Genomic DNA, 19,855 nt, shown 5'->3' on the forward strand with positions numbered 1-19,855 from the left:
TGCGCAGCGCGGCGGGGCGGGGCCGTGCACAGCCCGGGCGGACCAGGACCAGGACCAGGCCGGTCCCGGCGGGTGCAGCCGGAGCTGGGCAATGAGCAGCCGGAGCTGCCCGGCCGCCGCCCCCATGGCCCTGCTGCTGCTCCTGAGCCTCCTGCCGCCCGCGCTGCCGCTCGCCGGGCCCGAGACGCGCCGCAGCTCGGTGCTGCTGGACCCCGCCTCGGGGCAGCTGCAGCTCGTCCCGCGCTGGGACCCCGCCGCCGTCGCCTGGGCCAATCTCACCGACCGGATCCAAGACACGGGGTAGGCGGGGCTGGCCGGGGCGGGGGGTGTATGCAACCCCGGGGCCCGATCCGGCTGATCCCGGGCGAGCCCAGGCTCGGCAGCTGGCAGCGAGCGAGCCTGCGCTGCGGGGCTGGGGTCTCCATCGCCGGTGGGGGGGGGATCGCTCCTTTGAAGGGGCCCCTCGCGGCTCTCGAGGCTGGGGTGCGGTGGGGGCGAGGGTCGGGTCCTGGAGCTGCCCTGCCTGGGGGAGTTTCTGCTCGGGGGCTGTTCGAGTTGGTTTCTCTGGCCTTTTTCCATCTCCTCCCCCCGGGCCCCGTGCTGGCAAAAACGGCTGGCAACAAGATCTAACTGTGTCTTTTCTCACCCCCACACCCCTTTCGCTTCTGCTTTTCAGTGACGCTTCAGTGCCCCTAACCAGGGGCTCATCTCAACCACTTCTGCAGCATCAGGCCTGTTGGCGCCACCTTCCCGCAGTCCAACGCCCAGGGCCTTTTGTTCCAGCCCAGTGGCCCCATGCGCGTTTGATTTCATTTTCCATTGCGGTTATTGTGTTCCGCTTGTGGCAAGGCCCGTTGCAAATCGCCGGCGTGAGGAGAAATCCCCTCTTGCCGTTAAAGGGGGAGTAATGCGGCGTGTGCAGCATCCGTGCAGTTCCACCCTTGAGACCGCTCTGGGTATGTCCACCTGGCAGCTGGGATGGTGCCTTCCAGTGCAGGGAGACCAATGCAGGCTCACTGCGCTGGAGCGAGTGCGCTAGCAATAGCAGTGTGGCTGGAGTGGTGCGGGCGGGGGCTTTGGCTCGCCGCCCAAGTACAGTGCCTGGATCCCTTCGACCCTCGCAGTGCATATTCCGCTAGGCCACGCTGCCGCCTGTGCCACGCTGCTACCTGCAGTGCTTTGGCTGGAGCAGAACGAACAGGCTGTCTACCTGCAGTGGGAAGCACGCTGCCAGCTGTGGTGTGGGGCAGGCCTTGCAGACACATGCATGTGCACATCTCTCTGGGTTGCTCGTGACAGGGATGCTGTCAAATGGCTCTTCCTCTGTGTTTTAGACGTTATTATTCCTATTGCAGTAGCACCAAGAGGCTCCAGTTGGGATTGAGCCTGTCTTAAAGCTTTATGCTGCTGCCTGTCACCATGGTATCCGAGCATCAACCATTTAAAGCCTGGAGCTGTGTCAGGTGCTGTACAAAGACATGCTGAACGACAGCCCCTGCCCTGAACAGCTTATGGTCTAGATCAGGGGTAAGCAACCTATGGCACATGTGCCGAAGGTGGCACGCGAGCTGATTTTCAGTGGCACTCACGCTGCCCGGGTCCTGGCCACCGGTCCAGGAGGCTCTGCATTTTAATTTAATTTTAAATGAAGCTTCTTAAACATTTTAAAAGCCTTATTTACTTTTCACACAGCAATAGTGTAGTTATATATTATAGATTTAGAGAAAGAGACCTTCTAAAAACATTAAAATGTATTGCTGGCACACGATACCTTAAATTAGAGTGAATAAATGAAGACTTGGCACGCCACTTCTGAAAGGTTGCCGACCCCTGTTCTAGAACAGTGGTTCTCAACCAGAGGTGCGTGTACTCCTGGGGTACATGGAGGTCTGCCGGGGTACATCAACTCATCTAGAGCTTTGCCTATTTTTACAACAGGCTACATAAAAAGCACTGGCAAAGTCAGTACGACCTAAAATTTCATACAGCCAACAACTTGTTTATACTGCTCTATATACTATACACTGAAATGTAAGTACAATGTTTATAGCTCGGTTGGCTGATTTTATAATATGGTAAATATGAGACAGTCAGCAATTTCTCAGTAGTCGCGTGCTGGGACACTTCTGGATTTTTATGTCTGAGTTTGTAAGCAAGTAGTTTTTCAATGAGGCAGAACTCTAGGGGACACAAGACAAACTAGACTCCTGAAAGGGGGACAATAGTCTGGAAAGGTTGAGAGCCACTGGTCCAGAATAACAGTCTGAAGGGGAATGGGGTAAAGATGCATCACTGCTGTCATGATGAATATTTTGAAACTGAAGCTGCTTCAGCTTTTCTCCTCAATTTGAAATAACTGATTACAGGAAAGAACCAGCCACCTTCTTGGTACAATCCTTGCTCTCCAAACTCTGGTTCTGCTTATGCTAGTGTCAGCCCCATGTTGCGGCGTAGTGCCTCTTATTCAGGGAACCTCTGTCATTCCAGCGCCCCATCATCTGGCTGGTGAAATGATCTGGTATTGCTGGCAGGCTAGGAAATTAAATGACTTCTAACCATCAGAGGAGTGAAGTTCTGGAACAGCCTTCCAAGGGGAGCAGTGGGGGCAGAAGGCATATCTGGCTTCAAGGCTAAGCTTGATAAGTTTATGGAGGAGATGGTAGGATGGGATTGCTAGAATTAGGCTATGAATTGATCTTTGAGTATTAGTGGTAACCACGCCCAGTGGTCTGTGATGGGATGTTAGATGGGATGGGATCTGAGTTACTACAGAGAATTCTTTCCTGGGTGTCTGGCTGATGAGTCCTGCTCAGGGTTTAGCTGATCGCCATATTTGGGGTCAGGAAGGAATTTTCCTCCAGGGCAGATTGGCAGATGCCCTGGGTTTTTTTTGCCTTCCTCTGCAGTATGGGGCGTGGGTCACTTGCTGGAGGATTCTCTGCACCTTTAAACCACGATTTGAGGACTTCTGTGTCTGAGCTATTGGTTAGGAGTTTGATACAGGAGAGGGTGGGTGATATTCAGTGGCCTGCATGCAGGAGGTCAGACTAGACATCCTAATGGTCCCTTCTGACCTTAAAGTCTATGGTTCTATGACTCACCTTAGGACAGCCCTGACCTGACTTGTCCACTACTGATGGAGTCTGGATGCTCCAGGTTTTGGGTGAGCTTCCCTGATTAGCCATGGGTGTTTGTCTGAAATGCATTGTGGGACATCAGCTAGCCGAGCAGAGTCACAGTGTGGGTCTAGCAAAGCAGCAGGCTGCGGACGATAAATGCCCCTTTTCTTCTGCCCTTCAGTGCAGTTATCAAGGTTACTGAGGCGAGAGGCTACTTCTTGCTGTCTGGGTCAGTGTGGACATGTTGGGCAGTCCCGTCTCCCAGGTCCAAAGCTGGCCCCGAGAGCAATAAGTAACTGCATTTCACCAGCCCACCCCAGGGCTGTCATGTGTGGCATTTTCCTTAACCCAGTGTAGCAGAAATTGTTGTTGTGCCTCACCGTGTGCATGTAAAGAGCAATCCCTCCGTACCACAATAGAGGTGGCTTATTTCAGATTTAAGCAAAACAATAAATCTAGTCTCTTTAGATGAGAGAGCAGTCCGTGTTGCTAATCCCAGGTATTCAGAAGTCATGTCAAACCCTCCAAAAATCACAAGAGTGGTGTAAAAAAATCATGATTTTAAAAATAATAATAACAACTTTAGGGTTCTTTTTATTTATCTTTTGGTGTCGTAGCCTTGAGGCTTCACATTTTCAAGCTTTTCTCTGCAACTGTGAGGCCTGGAAACTTACCTTTAGTAAAATAAAATAAAAAAAAACAAACAAACAAACAGCTGAGAGTCTCGTGATCACATGACTCCAGGAGCTTGGGCTTCACAAAAAGCACCCAGCGTCGTCGGAGTCGGCACTACTGCATTTGTTGCTCCCTCTGGAACAGTTTGCAGGGCACAGTGACAACTGCCTCCCCGCAGCAGCCGCTCTGCTGTGTTTAGATGTTATGGTGACATACCTAGGTCAGCTGGAAGAAGGAAGTTTGGCTGCTGGTTCTGGCAGAGGTGTGGCATTCAGGTCTGATTTGCTGTGTGACCTTGGTCAAGCCGCTTCTGTGTACCTAATACTGGAGGGGTTAAGTTGCGCCTAGCACTCTGAAATACTTAGCACCAGTACTGCCTGGATGAGTATTGTACTATCAAGTCACCCCAATAGGATCCCGCTGCATTAACAAGTGGGATCCCATTTTGAGTTAACTCTAGCACCTGTAGGGGGAAGCTCACAGTGCCAGCACCCCACCGTACCCATCCTAGGGGCCCTCTGTCTCCAGGGCAATCGGGCTGGCACCAGCACTATTTCTCTGATAACTGACTGAATAACTCTCCTTCTCCGTGGGCGCTTAGCCAGCTGCAGTGGAGCCGTGCGTTATCTCGGTGTGAATATCTACCTGCCTGAGCCAATCGGAGTTGCTGGTGCCCTCCTGCGCTGGCCTTGAGTTTTGCTCACTGATCCCAGCAGGGTTGAATCAGGGGCATGAGCTCCTGGCCCTGTTCTGTAGGCTGGGGTCAGAGGCGGGAGGCTGGAAACGCCGGTTTCTCCCGTCAAAGTGATCAAATGAGCTGGATTGGGTTTTTTGTGGTGTGAGGAGGAGGTGCCTTCTGCTCTCTAAAGTGATCCAGTAGCTCTGTGGGTACAGAAAGTACCAGGTGCTGCTGGCCGGTGGGTTTTATTTGCTGTTGGTGGCTGATCCATGCGGGGGCTGTAAAGGGGTGCCTATGAGACAGATGGCCCTGAGCCAGCTGCCAAAGGCCCTGCCCCCTTGTATTTCCACTGGCCCCTGTGGAGGGCCCCCCAAAGTAAAGACTCTGTCCACTGCTAATCCTCCACATCTCACCTCCTGAGGATTTTTTTTGGAGTGTGTGGGGGGGGTTGAATTAGCGAACGCGTGTGCAAGTGCAAAGCACTGTGTGTAGAAGCCCCTGCAGTGCTGGGTACCATGGAAATGCCAATCCCCACGTAAGGGACAATGATTGTGCAGACCCTTTAAGGGCGAGCAGAAGCTTGTCTGGTCCCCCCACTCCGCTTCCTCTTGCCCTTGATGTCCCCCTTCTGGAGGAATACCCAAGTGAGCACCTCCCCTGGTTCCCACTGAGCCCCAGCTGTGTGGGAGCAGAGTGCTGGGGGGTTCCTGGGAGCAGCTCCAGACAAGGCAAACAAGAAGCGAAGGACGGACAGGCCCAGGGAGGGGTTTGCTTTGTCTCGAACTGGAGCCTTTATCTGAAGGACACTTCAGATAAAGTAAGATGGGAGCCCAGGGGGAGGGAGTGCATTACCATGGGCCACATGGAGACTTTCCATTGTGTGTGATTTTTTTTTTTTCCCTTGTTCAATCGGTGTCTTTGCTTGGTGCAGGTGGTCCTTCCTGGAGCTGGCCACCAGTGAGAAGTACAACGACAGCCTGCAGGCCTATGCTGCGGGACTGGCTGAAGCTGCTGTGTCCGAGCAGGTAAATGATGGTGCATGGCAGGGGACAGTCAGACCCATGGAGCCTGGAGCTCTGCTAGGGTTGGTCTGTATAGCCCCCTGGTGTCCCAGTCCTAGGTTCCCCCCGCCCTGCTATGCCACTGCACCTCAGTCTAGACCAGGGGTCGGTACCTCTGGCACGCGGCTTGCCAGGGTAAGCACCTGGCGGGCCGGGCCAGTTTGTTTACCTGCCGATTGCGGTTCCCACTGGCCATAGTTCACCACCCCAGGCCAATGGGGGCAGCAGGAAGGAAGCTGATGAGGGATGTTCTGGCTGCGGCTTCCCGCCATCCCCATTGGCCTGGGACAATGAACCCAGTGGGAGCCGTGATCGGCCAAACCTGCCAACTAGGCAAGTAAACAAACTGGCCCGGCCCACCAGGGTACTCACCCTGGCGAGCAGTGTGCCAGAGGTTGCCGACTCCTGACCTAGACTCAGGCCCAGCTTAGTCCATTTCTGGGCCTCTCCTATCACAAATGACCAGTGGTGCCACAGGTTAACAGCTCGCTTGTGCCGGGAGGGCGAGGCTGAGATTCTAAAGCTCATTTCACATGTGAGCTAAGCTTGCCCGAGACTGAATCCTATAGAACCGCAGGGTGGCTGGATTGCCTCTCTGCTCTCCTCAGCTGCCTCCTGCCCTGTGGCTTGTCCCTGGCTCTCCAGCCAGCCAGCCAACAGGAGATGCCTTAGCGAGGAAAGCCTGGCTTCACCAGAGGTGATGGAGAACCAGCCTCTCACTCCAGGACATTAAGTGGATGGAAAGGGGTGAGCAGGCCCATGGTTACACTGTGCCCACTTCTTCCTCCAGCTCATCTACATGCACTGGATGAACACCATGGTGGGCTACTGCGGCCCCTTTAAATACCAGCCTGACTACTGCGAGAAGCTGAAGAACTACATAGAGACCAACCTGGCCTGGATGCAGGAGCAGATGGAGAAAGGAGACAATCCAGAGTACTGGTACCAGGTGAGTGTGTGCTGCTAGGTGGTGGGCAGTGCTTTGCATTTATATGGGTGTGCCGGTCGCTGTCAGGAAAGGACAGGTTCTTTGGGCCCAGGGCTGGAGTCTGAGACGCCAGTTCCCACCGCTCTCCTACAGGGGCCCCAGACCAGGCACCTGCCAGTAAAAACCTGGATGTTGCTCGACTTTAAATACAAAGGGTAGCCAGGAACTGGATGTCACTTGGTGCCATGAGCTGTAAAACTGGACCCCTGGCTACTTATGGCCATTAGAGGCCCCCTGGCTTTTTAAGCAAATGCAGGACTGAAGTTAACCTGGGTGTCCTGGCCAGATTCCAGCTGGGGTGAGTGGATCCATCCTTCATAACTCTTTCCTCTGCAGCGTGAGCTGGAGAAGTTCCTCCTCACTTCCCCTCCTACAGGACGTTGCACGGGCAGCGTTGTCTGGGTCGTTCTGTATGGGCAGGAGGATGGATTTCAGGGGTGATCCATAGAGTGCCTGATCCATCAATGAGTTCTCACTCGGTCCAGTGGCCTCACTTGGCCGGCAGAACCCTTAATGCTGGTGGAGAAGCGCTCTCAGCCTGGCTCTGGGGGTCTCCGGAGGTGCTGGGCTAGAGGTTCTGGGGAGATCCATCTCGCAGGCTGAGCGGCGTTATCTGGAGTCACTGAGATGCACTTAAACACGGAGGAGCAAGATGTCCGTTTTTCAGAGTAGAACTGCCCCTCCCTTTAGATTCCCCTTTTCCGATTCTTGTTCCCAGCCCCTCCCCTCCGCATGTGGGGCCCTGTGCGTGGGGGTCTCACCGTGTGCCTGTCCCTCCCCCTACAGGTGCGTCTGGCTCTGCTGCAGCTCAAGGGCCTGGAGGATGGTTATAACGGGCGAGTGGCTTTCCCGACTGGACGATTCTCGATCGCCCCGTTTGGCTTCCTGTAAGTCCCTTTGGGCGTGAGGCAGGAGCTGAGTGATTGGACTTAACTCTTTTGGTCCTGGCTGATGTCAGGAGCAAAGGGGGAGGTGGAGACATGGGGTGGAGTGAATGGGGCGGCTCCAGCGCAGTGAGGCTGGGGGAAGCAGACGGATGTTGGCCTGGTACGTGCTCAGCAGCTGCGTTCGCTGGTGGCTGTAGGGAAGAGCTGGGGCTGCGTCCCATAGGCATGCAGCAAAAGGAAGCTGTAGGCTTTAGGGATCCACTATAATTTGCATTTTACAGAGGGAAACCGAGGCACAGAGAGGCGCTGTAATTTGGTCGTATAGTGAGTCAGCAACAGCACTGCGAGTAGACTCAGGACCTCTAACTCTGTGCTTCTGCTCTGAGCCCTAGATGGCACCCCCACCACATGCTCTTTAAAATACAGGGTCCTGGTTGGACATGGGGACTTGTTGCTGTATCCCATGTCTCTGCAGAACCCCCTCCCCCCGGCATCTACTTAGCTTGCTGACCAGCCAGCATGCCCTGGCTCTCATTGGTCCTGCAGAGCCAAAGTCGCTGAAGAAGAGTGAGGCCAGATTTGCTTCTGCCTCACGTATTGCTTGCTGGATTCTGAATGTAGGCCCCCTCCTGGTTAGCCTGACTCTGTGCCTCAGTTTCCCCATTTGTAAACCAGGGAGAGGAGTTGCCTCCTCCAAGGGTGCTGAGAACTGCTTGTTAACGTTTGCATGATGCCTGGATGACTTCTCTGGGCTGACACCCCAACATGGAGAGGACCTCCCATTTTAATTAAAATATGATACAGTCCGCCAGCTACTTTAGAGTACCTCTGCCCGGACCCTCTTAGCCCTTCCTACCCACAATGCATTTATACCCAGGCAGACCGCTCCCAAATACACACATGCTCCCAGCCTTGGGCTCGAACAATGTACTATTGCTTCATTAGCCCCTGGGGCTGAGGCGAGGCCTGAGTCACTGAAGCCAAAGGTCGGGAGTTCTTCCCCCCATGCCCTCTGTCTGCATTTGCCTCAGGCTGCAGTTTTATGACCGTCACTAGGGCTTGCGGCTTATCCATGGTCAGATAAGGGAGTCCTGGCTGCAGGGAGAACTTGTGGGGACAAAGAAAGCATCATTACGGCTATCGCATGCAAATAACCAGGATCAGGAGGGTGGAGTTTCCTGCTTCCTCCAACCCAGGGAGTGGGCATAGCTGGGGTAACCAATAGCAGGATTCCAGCCAGGGTAAGGGTAGGTGGGCCAAGGGTCTACTCTGCTTTGGCAAATCCTCTGTCTATGCTGCCGGGGATTGTTATGAACCGAGGTGTGTCTGTTCTCCTTCCCCCCCCCGCCCCAAACCCCCGTCCAGCTTGTTCCAGCTGGGTGGGGACCTGGAGGACCTGGAATCGGCCTTGAACCGAACGGAAAGCGAGCACACGCTGGGCTCCGGGTCTTGCTCTGCGCTCCTCAAGCTGCTGCCCGGGAACCAGGAGCTCTTGGTCTCCCATGACACCTGGAATACTTACCAGTCCATGCTGCGCGTCATCAAGAAGTACACGCTGCCCTTCCGGACCTCGGCCCACAGTGCGTAGTTTGGGTAGGGGCCTGGGAGGTAGCCGTGTGGGTCGGTGCCAGGATCAGTGCTCCTTGGCCCTGGGCAGGAGGAGGGAGGCAGGACGAGGGGGTGATAAGGCGGCAGGGGTAAGCATGTGTCCCGCTATCAGGAAGTAGGATTGCTGGCTGCCTCGTGGGAAGGGCGAGAGGGGTAGCCCCAGACTGGCACTTCCAGACCCCACAAAGATGCTGTGTAAGTTTTCCTGCTCCTTATGTGAAGAGAGAGAAGGGTCCTGCTCCCCCTGCCCCTGCCGCTGGATCTTGCTGCCACTCTGGGGCAGAGTTTGCTGTGGGAAGCTGGCAGGGCCCGTCTCTGGAGGTGATGGGGCATGGCCTCTGCACCCCTGATGGCTCCCTGCCATCTGCTCCCCCAGGTGATGACATGATCTCGGGGCACATCCAGACATTCTCGTCCTATCCCGGCACCATCTTCTCAGGAGATGACTTCTACATCTTGAGCAGTGGCTTGGTGAGCAGCTGCTGCCTAGATCCTCCTCCCCTGCCTCCCTCCCCCCGTGATCCAGCTGTTCCTGAGTGCTGCCGGCTGGGGATTGAGCCTCCTGCACCATTGCTGCTTTGGGATTCAAAGCAGGCCCTGGGTTGCTGTCGACACCAGGAATCCTATCACCCCGGTACAGAACCAAAATCTCCCTCTGCCTGCATACTACCCTGCTACTGCACTCTTCACATGGGCAGTGAGGCAGATTGTCCCTCCAGCTCTGCCTGTGTCACTCCCCTGCCCCATTGCCAGGAGCCCAGGTCTGGTCTCTGTTAGGTCACACGCATCCTTGTCTGGATTCGCTTATGACTCTGTTCTGTCCCCTGCAGGTGACTTTGGAAACCACCATCGGGAACAGCAATGCTGCCTTGTGGAAGTACATCCATCCGGAAGGGAGTGTCCTGGAGTGGCTGAGAAATATAGTGGCAAACCGGCTAGCCAGGAGCGGGGCCGAGTGGGCTGCCATCTTCCAGCAGTTCAACAGTGGCACGTAAGTCAACTAGCAGTCATCCAGAGCCTCCTGTCGTGTCCCCCTTGCTCCCCTCCCTTTGGCAGTGATGGGATGGGTGAGTTCAGTCGAGCAGGAAGATCTAACCTGTCTCTGATGCCAGGTTATTGCACAAGGCGCTCTGTGGTGATGGCACAATATCATGGGGCATCATGTGACCTTGTGACATGCCTTGGCCATGTGGTGCCACATGTTAGTTAATGTGTTAAGTTTTGGCACACTGCATGATGTCAGTGGCACTGAGACCAAGCAGCAGACTTTAGAGGCTGCTAATCTGTATGTGCACCGCTGCTGGTGGAATTATTCTTAATCGTCATTGTCATCCTGTTTATTACTCTAATGTCAAGAGCCCAGCTAAGATCAGGGCCCCTTGTGCCACATGCTGTACGTACACAGTAGCAGACAGTCCTTGCCATGAGGAACGTATATGCCAAATAGCCAAGGTAGATCAAGGATAGGGGAAAGGCACAGAACACTGAAACAGTTCAGCTGTGTGTCATAGGACCTGTACTGCTAAGGGAGTCTCTCCTCTTATGCAGATAAAAGGGGCTTCTGGTTTTGAAGGAGGAGGACCTGAGTTCTGTCTCCATTGTTGCTTTGAAACTCAGCCTCTGTGAGTTGGTCCGGGGACCATCGGGAGGTCCTAGGTCTCCATGGATTTGTAACAATAAGTGAGTCCATTGCTCTGGCCACAGGGCAATTTGCTTGGCTCTCAGAGCCGCCTGTGATGCTGCAGGCACTGTTTATGGGACAACTCCTTCTTATTGCTCTGCAGTTTGTTCAGAAACCAGCCCCAAACGATGTCCTGACCTGACATGGCGAGGAGGTGAGAAGTGGGGGCAGATGAATGGAAATACCAGAGTAGGAGGGAATCTCTTTGTTTGAAACCTTGACTGTGTTCAGTTTGTTCCTCGCTGTGGTGTCCGTTTGTCCACTGCAGTCACGTGAGAGTTGCCTGCACTGTAGCCACACAGGGATCCTTCAAACAGGAGCATAAGAATGGCCATTCTGGCTCAGACCAACAGTCCATCTAGACCAGTATCCTGTCCCTGACCATGTCCAGTCCCAGGTGCTTCAGAGGAACTGAATGGAACATGGCAATGGCAGGGGAGGGATAGCTCAGTGGTTTGAGCATTGGCCTGCTAAACCTAGGGTTGTGAGCTCAATCCTTGAGGGGGCCACTTAGGGATCTGGGGCAAAATCTGTCAGGGACAGTACTTGGTCCTGCTGTGAAGGCAGGGGACTGGACTCAAGGACCATTCAAGGTCCCCTCCAGCTCCATGAGATAGGTATGTCTCCATATAAAAAATTATCAAGTGATCCCATCGTCTAGTCCCAGCTTCTGGCAGCCCCAGGTTTAGGGACACCCAGAGCAAGGGGATGCACTCTTGGCTAACAGCCATTGATGGACCTATCCTCCATGAACTTCTCATTCTTTTTTGAATCCCGTTATCCTTTGAGCCTTCACAACACACCCTGGCAATGAGTTCCACAGGTTGACTGTGTACATTTATTAACAGTAAGGAAATCACATGCCAAAGAGTGTAGCCATGTGGTGACAGTATAAGTACACCAGGACTATTACTTGACATTTCCTACCATGGCGCACGGGCACTGAACGCCAAATGCTTCCCCTCTTGTCTCTTGCCCAGGTACAACAACCAGTGGATGATAGTGGATTATAACACCTTCCTGCCGGGCAAAGCTGGCCTCCAGCAGGGGGTGCTCACGGTGCTGGAGCAGATCCCGTAAGTACCTTCAAAGGGGAACATCCGGCTGTAATGTATCAGAGGATAGCCGTGTTAGTCTGTAGCCACAGAAACCACAAGGAGTCTCGTGGCACCTTAAAGACTAACAGATTTATTTGGGCATAAGCTTTCGTGGGTAAAAAAGCCCACTTCTTCAGGTGCATGGAGTGAAAAGTACAGGTGCAGGCATGAGTATACTGACACATGGAGAAGGAAGTTACCTCACAAGTGGAGAACTAGTGTTGACAGGAACAGTTCAATCAGGGTGGATGTGGTCCACTCCCAGTAATTGATGAGGAGCTATCAATTCCAGGAGAGGTAATGGACCACATCACCCCTGATCGAATTGGCCCTGTCAGCACTGGTTCTCCACTTGTGAGGTAACTCCTTTCTCTCCATGTGTCAGTATATTCATGCTTGCAGCTGTAACTTTCACTCCATGCACCTGAAGAGGTGAGGTTTTTTACCCACAAAAGCTTATGCCCAAATAAATTTGTTAGTCTTTAAGGTGCCACCAGACTCCTTGTTTTTTCCGGCTGTAATGTTATCAAGCTGTGAACTCGTTCCCTGTCCCAGCCCTCCTCATGGGCTCTGGAGAGCGATAGGATGATGCCTGGTTTGTTACAGCTCCACCCCCCCACGCCCAAAGGAGCCTGTTTCCCCTGCTCTGGGTCTAGCTGTCACACTTGTGTTTACAGCACAGCCTTGACTGGCTGAGACCTCCCCTGTTGCTCTGAGACGAGGTCACATTCCTTGTCTTTAATGCTGAGGCTGTCGCCTGGATGCGGGGGGGAGGGTTCTGATAACAGAGGTCTGGCTGGCTCCCCCAAGGCTGGCCAGCTCATTTGCACCTGGCTGGGCTCTCCTGCTGGGTTGCGGGTCAGTCCTTCTAGGTGCTGGTCAAATGTGGAAGCCCTGCTGAGCCGGGCGCCTTGGGGCAGCCAGTGGCTGCCTGTGCTGGGGGCAGCTGCCCATTGGCACTGGCTGGGCAGTACTCTGGCCCCTGATTGTCCCGGTTCTTGGTTATCCGAGATGGAGGCTGCACTCCTGCTTTCCCAGCATGCAATCTGCTTCCCATTTGTGTTCTGGTCTCTCATGCCCCGTCTCGTTCGCTCTCCCTCAGGGGGCTGGTGGTCGTGGCTGACAAGACAGAGGAGCTGTACCAAAAGGGGTACTGGGCCAGTTACAATGTGCCGTAAGGAGGTTTTCTTCTCTCTCCAGTCCAACCCCCTGACTTAGGGCATCTTACTCCAGGGAGGTGGGGGGAGGGAAGGGTCAGCTGAGTGAATAGGCACCCAACCCCTGGTGCCATCTCCCCCGCTGCCATCCGTGGAGTGCTCTTCCAACCACACTGAAGGCCTGATCCAAACCCTGCTGGGTTTATGAGGAGCGTTCTCCCCTGCTCCCCCGCCAGCTAGGGCTGGGAGTACTGTGCTCTCGGGGAGCTGTGCTGCCTGGTTCCAGAAGGGGGCAGCACTCAGCTGTTAAGCGAGAATCCGCCTTTAATTGCTGTCTGGCAGTTGACATGAGGTGGGCTTGGCAGCTGGGTGACAACTGGGTGGAAATGCCCCTTTAGAAAGGGCCTTGCCCTGATAGGCTGTTCTAATAACACCTCCCTGAGTGGGTCTCAAAGCGCTTTACATGACCCCCCTGAGGCAGGGCAGGGCTATTCTCCCCCTTCTGTAGGTGGGAAACTGAGGCACAGAGAGGCTAAATGACTTGCCTCTGATCACATTGGAAGTCTGGGACAGAGCAGGGAGTTGAACCTCCAAGTCCTAGGCGAGTGCTGTAATCACCCAGCCATCCGTTACCTTCCCCCATCCCTTTGATGCCTGGCCTGGCCTCCCTGGGGTGGGGGTGGGATTCCTTGAAGCACATGTACAAAGGCAGGAGGGGTCCCTGCTCGACCTGTGTGTTACTTTCTCTTCCCCATCCCCAGGTACTTTGAGCAGATCTTCAACACCAGCGGCCAGCTGGAGCTGGTGAAGAAATACGGCGATTGGTTCACCTATGACAAAAGCCCCCGGGCCCAGATCTTCAGGCGCAATCAGACGCTCGTCCAAGACCTGGACTCTATGATCCGGCTCATGAGGTGAGGGCCTCTCTGTGGGGAGACGGAGCTTGGCGACGTCTCGTGCCGGGAGGGCGTATCGCTCATGGGAAAAGCGGCCCTCAAGACATAAGCGCTCCATGTGCTCTGGCACCTTGGCGTGGGCAAAGGTGTGCGGGGGAGATGGGCACAGATGAGGAACCAAGCGATGTGTTTGTGTGGGGGCAGAGGGAGAGTGTTAAAGGCTTTATTATTGTAGGGTTACCGCTTATCCTGATGTTGACAAGGCAGCTGTGCGTGCGGGCCACGTGGAATGCTAACAATGGGTCCTGGCACATCCTTGGAGCTGATGCGCTGTCACTGCGGTGATCGAGTCATGGCACAATGATGCACTATAGCTATTGTCTCAAAGGAGCCAGCCCCTCCTGTGTGTCAGGCCAGGGGACGGTTGGGGCAAGTGCAGTTACACAGAGAGGTGGGCTCAAAAAGCCAGATCAGGAGCATCCTTCAGCATGGAGATGTTTGGATCCTGAGGGTTTCCTGAGGACTGTCTCTGGTTACCAGGCTAAGCTCTCAGTGCTTCCCTCCCGGGGCTGATCTCCTGATCACCCTTGACCACAATCTCAACTTCCCTCTGCCGCCTAATCCAGCGCGGTCTAACCTTGGCGAGGGCAGAGGTTAGATCCCACCTCCATAGTTCCAGGAGCCTGATCCAATGCTCACTGAAGGTGACGAGACTCTGCCCTGGCAACGTTGGCTTTTTGGGTCAGGCTCTGAGGGCAGCTGCTACAGCGATGATCCTGGTTTAAGAACTTAGAGCAGAATCGCACCCTCCATCCCCAGTTGAAACCCAGCCTAGGGTCTTTCCCGCTCCCTCCCTTCCAGGGCAGAGCTGCCCCAGTGGCTAATCCAGGCCTGCACCTGGTGGGGCCCAGCTCTCCTCCCCTTGGAGCTGCCTCCATTGAACGTGTTCGTGCTGCCTCTCAGGTTCAACGATTTCCTGAAGGACCCGCTTTCCCGCTGCCAGGGCTGCGACCCGCCCCAGAATGCCGAGAACGCCATTGCCGCCAGGTCGGACTTGAACCCCGCCAATGGGACCTACCCCTTCGGTGCGCTGCGCCAGCGGTCGCACGGGGGCACGGACATGAAGGTGAGAGCCACGGGGAGGAGGTGATGGGGGAGTTTGTGTTAGGTGAGCTCATGCTCCTACGCGGGGGGAAACCTACTGCAGCCTCTGGCTCTGACGGTGGATCCAGAGGTCATAGATTCGATCCCTGCTGTTGACAACTCATAGACTCAGCCTCATTCGAGCGTTTCCGCCTGTCTTGCCCCCGCGTGGCTAGAGGCCGTCCGGCAGGACCTGTGCCCTGAGATGTTCCCACTGACTCTGCAGAAATCATCAGATGCTTGTTTTTTCTCTTCCCTAGATCACGTCCTATGCGATGGCCAAGGGCTACAGCCTGATTGCCGCCAGCGGGCCCACCTGGGACGACGTCCCCCCTTTCCAGTGGAGCACCTCTCCCTACAGCAACCTGCTTCACATGGGGCACCCTGACCTTTGGAAGTTCCCCCCTATCAAGATCTGGTGGGACTGAAGTGGAGACTGGATCCCCTGGCGCATGTGGCCACGTGGGTTGGAGCAGGGGTGCTGAGGGTGTGTCCCGTCTCCCTGTCTGTCTCCTTTTGGTCTGGACTCTGGCCTGTCCGCTGTGGGGCTGCTCCGCCCCCAGCTGCCTTTCCCCTGAGCAATAAGGGTAGAATGTCTCTCTCTGCAGGGGGAGCACAGGGGATACCTGGGGTGGGGGGAAATGACAGAGGGGGCAGCATGATGATCTTGGGTACAGTGCAGCTACTGCATCAAATTTAGCCCTGGTGTAAGTGGCTGGAGTTCGGTGAAGCCGATGGTCATTGCACCTGCTTCTGCCAGGCCTTGGTTTTTCCCAATGGACGTAGCTTGTCATTTTGCTGCATTGTCTTAACTTTATGGCTGGCTTCTCATCCTCTGAACAAACTGACGCTCCCCAGAAGCCAGGGGAACCCCAGCCTCTTCTCCTGCCCCCTAGTTCCCCTCCTTCCCTGCCCCGCTGGTGGTTCCGTCACTGTCACTCCCGCCTCTGAAGACCGGAGCTGCCACCAGGTCCCTGGGGAAGGAGGAGCTGCCTGCTGGGATGGTGAAGCTGGGACCCCCATGGGCTGCCAACTTGTGTGGTGGCACCGAGAAGCGGTCAGATCCATGCTATAAACCCGGGGGGTGACCCATGGGAAGGAGCGCTGGCGTTCTTGGTAGCGGAGGTGGAGCTGTCCCCTCTGAATGTAATGTGGGGGTGGAGGTTGCCTCCCAATCCCCTGCCCCTCAGCACTGGGCCTTGGGGGTGCGTCGTCCTAGCTGGTGGCTGGCAGCCCCAGGAGGATCGCTGGTGAAGTGCTGTCCAGGGGGCGGGAGGCCTGCGTCTCTCTGCACTCCAGTGCCCGGGGCTGACTGCTGCTGTTTTGCTCATGCTGCCTTTGAATCCTCCGCTGCTCTTTGATGCAGCTGGGGCTTGGGTGATGCCCTTGGCCTTTGCTTTGCTGGCATCAGTCCAGAGGAAAAGCCCAGCGGGCTGCCCGCAGGGCACAGCCTCAACCTGAAATCTTTCTGCTTTTCGCCTTTTGTGCCTGCTTCCTCCTTAGGTCTGGACCCACATGGCGCCACAGGCGTGGGGCTTGTGCACGTGAGGAGGTTTTTGCCCGTTAAAGGGGAATGGAGCAGAGTTCGTCAGGAGACCACCAGGGCAGACGTCACTCCCCTCGAAAAGGGAAGGCTTAAAGCCAGCCTCAGATGCTCCCTGGCCAGAGGCCTTCTCACCCCCTTGGCTTAGCTGCCAGCTGGCTCTGAGTGGCTTGTGCTGGGTCCCCAGTGCAAACCCAGGAGTTCTGGAATCGTGTAAAAGCAGGATTAAAAGAGCTGTTTGGCTTGGTTTTAGTAATAAAACTCACGGAGTTGTTTCTTGCCCGGCTCTCGGGATGAGACGAGGCGTGGTGGGGTTTCAGCTGCCCCGAAGACTTTTAGATTGGTAATGCCCAAAGGGACCATTCTGACCATCCAGCCTGACCTTGTAGCACACGGGCCGGAGAACTTCGCCCTGGGATTCCTGCTCCAGGCCCATAACTTCTGTCTGAGCTCATGTATGGGGTGCAGAAGATCTCCCATGAGGTCGCTTTTCCAGCTAGCAGCAAGGGCTCCTAGCTGCTGTCTGCTGCTCCTTCCTCTCGCCATCACAACCCCGCCAGCCCTTTCTGGCGTGAGCGTGCAGACGCACCTGCACCACTCAGCCCCTCCCCTCGCCCCCAGCTCTGATGCTTTTACTGCTCGCACAGTTGGGTGCATCCATGAAAGCAGCAATTCAGCACAACTGGGTCGCTCGGTCCATGCTGCTCAACTACCGGAACGTGATGGGGTGGAAAAGCTGGGCAGCCATCCCATCCTGCCTCAGCTGCTGGGGCCACGGGCAAGAGCTGAGGACAGCCATCCAGCAAGATCTGGGAGGTGGGAGGCCTGGCTAACCCAGCTCATAGGCTCAGGTCTGTGGGGGTAGCAGATGAGCTGTGTTAGAAGCTGATTGCGGCCCGAGGGGTGTCTTGGAGCCAGGGCCCAAGCAGGGTACGGCCATGAAGCATGTGGGGCAGCAGCTGTGTCCCAGCCTTAGTGCCGACCTCTAGCATAGACCCTTGTCTGCCCAGCCAAGCATCTGGGACTGCTTTGGAGAAAAGCAGGGAATGCCCCTGGCTTAGTGCACCAGCCGGCAGCTTGGAGACTTGCACTCAATTCCCCATTCCAGCACAAACCTCCGGTGTGGCCTTGGGCAAGTGAGGAAACCGCTCTGTGCCTCAGTTTCCTCATTTCTGAGGTGGGGATAATAGCCCTGCCCTACCTCTCAGTGGTGGTATGAAGATAAATACCTTAAAGACAAGGAAGTATTCAGTGATGGGAGACCTGAGAGTACCAGAGTTAGAGCAATGGTAATGGGGCCTGGTTGTGAGATTTCTAGTGGTCATAAAATGATTGCAAAGTCCTCTTAATCTAGATTCCTTGATCTGCTCTGGCAGGCAGGGAGCAGTTGGGAGTGATCACTTCATTGGGTTGGGGCTGATTAGCTAATGTTTATAAAATGCGTTGAAGGTTTTTCTAAAGGGTTCACGAAGGGCTAAGTCCATCTGGCTCCACAGCAAAACTCAACCATAAGGGAGAGATTTCCTTTGGGAGGCTTTAATCTTTGGCTAATTAGCTGCCCCCTCTGGTTTAGATTCTTGGATTAGGGAATGGGGCAAACGAGTGGCAATGTGTTCATCATGCCCTTCAAAATACCCCAGGGCTCGGGCAAAGCCCCTCTGTAAATTCAGTCCATGCTAAAGAATCCACACCCTCCAAATCTCTCCTTATTGACATAATCTTTCTAGACATGGGAACTTACAGGAAAAAACTGCTTGATTATCTTTCATTGGACTAACTTTTGTTGGTGAAAGAGACACGCTTTCTGTATCATAGTCTCTATGCTGCTAACTGTTGAGGGAGATTCTTTATGCACAAGTGCTAGAGAATTGTCAAGTTTTGTCTGGCTGGTTTTTCCAGTCAGCAGGTAGTTTGATCCCAGGTGCTGCCCAGCAGCCAGTTTCCTCTGGCTGGGACCAGCACTTACTGCAAGGGGGCTGTTGATTGATGGGAAGGGGAGGAGGGTTGGGGCTCCTTGCTTGTGTGGTACGAGCACAGAAACTCCTCCAGTCTCTGGCAGGCAGGGGGACTTATCCAAGCTGTTCTAGGCAATGGGTTTAGAAGAGCAGGGAAGGGACAGACTCCAGATACCCCCTTCACCCAAACCTGTTAGGACTGAACATCAGATTCTGCCCACCCCCAGCTCTCATCTTGTCTTTCTGGAGGAGTGAGAGGATTCTAGGCCTAGCAGATGGCTGGAGGTGGGGCCCAAAAGAACCCTCACTTTCCAGCCGCTCTGGAGCCAGCTCAGAGCCTTGTGCATCTCCAGCTAAAGTACCAGCCTCCTACCTCGAACCCCATCAAGCCCTTAGCTGGTTTACCAGTGTCTTTCCATGCAGCGGTTTCTGCTGCCAGCTGCCCTCAATGCTACTCCTGCAGAATAGCAGGGGCGGGGGCTTTTGTGTTTCAATGCACCTTCTAGTTTTTAAACAAAAACTTTTATTTTTTTTACTGAATAAACATTTTTAGTGAAATATTTTTATTTTGGTAAACATTTTACAGCCTTTTTGGTGAAAAATTCAAAACTGAATGTGGAATTTCTTTTATTGTGAGGGGGGCTGTTTAGGTTTTTATGTCAAAATCCCAGTTTTTCTGAAACCCAAACATTTGCACAGAAAATTGAAATGTTTCCAGGTTTTTTTAAAAACTGAAAAAATGTGCATGGGCCGATTAAGAAAACAATGGACTTTTTTGGTGTTTTGGCAGAATAATTAGCATTTCCTTCCCTGTTTTACTTCTCACCCTTCAGTGGTCTCGCCTCGGTCAGCCCTTCAGGCTGGGTTGGGTGGGTGAAGGACACCCCAGCTGAGAGTGTTTGATCAGACTCTCGGTCTGTCTGTGTCTCTACCTAGAGTACCTATATAAGGAAAAGAAATTTGACAGTAGCTAGTGGACTTTTTAGACTAGCAGACAAAGGTATAACAAATCCAGTGGCTGGAAGTTGAAGCTAGAGAAATTCAGGCGAGAAATGAGGGGCACATTTTTAACACCGAGATTAATTCACCAGTGGAACAATTTACTGTGTGTTGTGGTGGATGCTCCATCCCTGCAGTTTTATAAAATCAAGATGGAAAGTTTTTCTAAAGTGCTGCCTTCTTTCAAACAGGAATTAATTCAAGGGCATCCTGTGCCTGTTATACAGGAGGTCAGACTCGATGTTCACAATAATCCCTTATAATTGATGAAGCGAGGGATGGTACTTAGCATAGTGATGGGGGCCAGTTATCTGAGCACCTCACAATGTGTAATGTATTTATCTGCACAACCCCTCACTGATCTTGC

At 54.2% G+C, this 19,855-nt stretch overlaps 1 protein-coding gene across 2 annotated transcripts; it reads left to right on the forward strand.

Moving 5' to 3' along the window:
• Window positions 1–35: 35 nt before the first annotated feature.
• PLBD2 (phospholipase B domain containing 2) lies at window positions 36–15,520 on the forward strand. 2 transcript variants are annotated; one of them, XM_050923804.1, is made up of 13 exons: window positions 216–300; window positions 677–956; window positions 5,405–5,498; window positions 6,325–6,483; window positions 7,309–7,409; window positions 8,775–8,989; window positions 9,394–9,488; window positions 9,848–10,008; window positions 11,679–11,774; window positions 12,898–12,969; window positions 13,714–13,866; window positions 14,812–14,974; window positions 15,252–15,520. In XM_050923804.1, exons 4-13 carry the CDS (start codon window positions 6,334–6,336, stop codon window positions 15,417–15,419), a joined length of 1,374 nt encoding a protein of 457 aa, XP_050779761.1. In that variant the 5' UTR covers window positions 216–300; window positions 677–956; window positions 5,405–5,498; window positions 6,325–6,333; the 3' UTR covers window positions 15,420–15,520. The 2 variants fall into 2 exon arrangements, with proteins under 2 accessions (XP_050779760.1, XP_050779761.1); XM_050923803.1 differs by lacking the exon at window positions 677–956 and having other exon boundaries at window positions 36–300.
• Window positions 15,521–19,855: the final 4,335 nt, after the last annotated feature.

This window comes from Gopherus flavomarginatus, chromosome 15, assembly GCF_025201925.1.
Source record: "Gopherus flavomarginatus isolate rGopFla2 chromosome 15, rGopFla2.mat.asm, whole genome shotgun sequence".
Lineage (NCBI taxonomy): Eukaryota > Metazoa > Chordata > Testudines > Testudinidae > Gopherus > Gopherus flavomarginatus.

What these genes read in the sequence shown, in the direction of transcription:
- PLBD2 (XM_050923803.1), top strand. Translation starts at nt 92, where the DNA reads ATGAGCAGCCGGAGCTGCCCGGCCGCCGCCCCCATGGCCCTGCTGCTG. An exon ending in ATCGCCCCGTTTGGCTTCCT is followed by an intron (nt 7,410 to 8,774) that starts GTAAGTCCCTTT and finishes ACCCCCGTCCAG; the next exon opens with CTTGTTCCAGCTGGGTGGGG. An exon ending in TGGGCCAGTTACAATGTGCC is followed by an intron (nt 12,970 to 13,713) that starts GTAAGGAGGTTT and finishes CCCCATCCCCAG; the next exon opens with GTACTTTGAGCAGATCTTCA.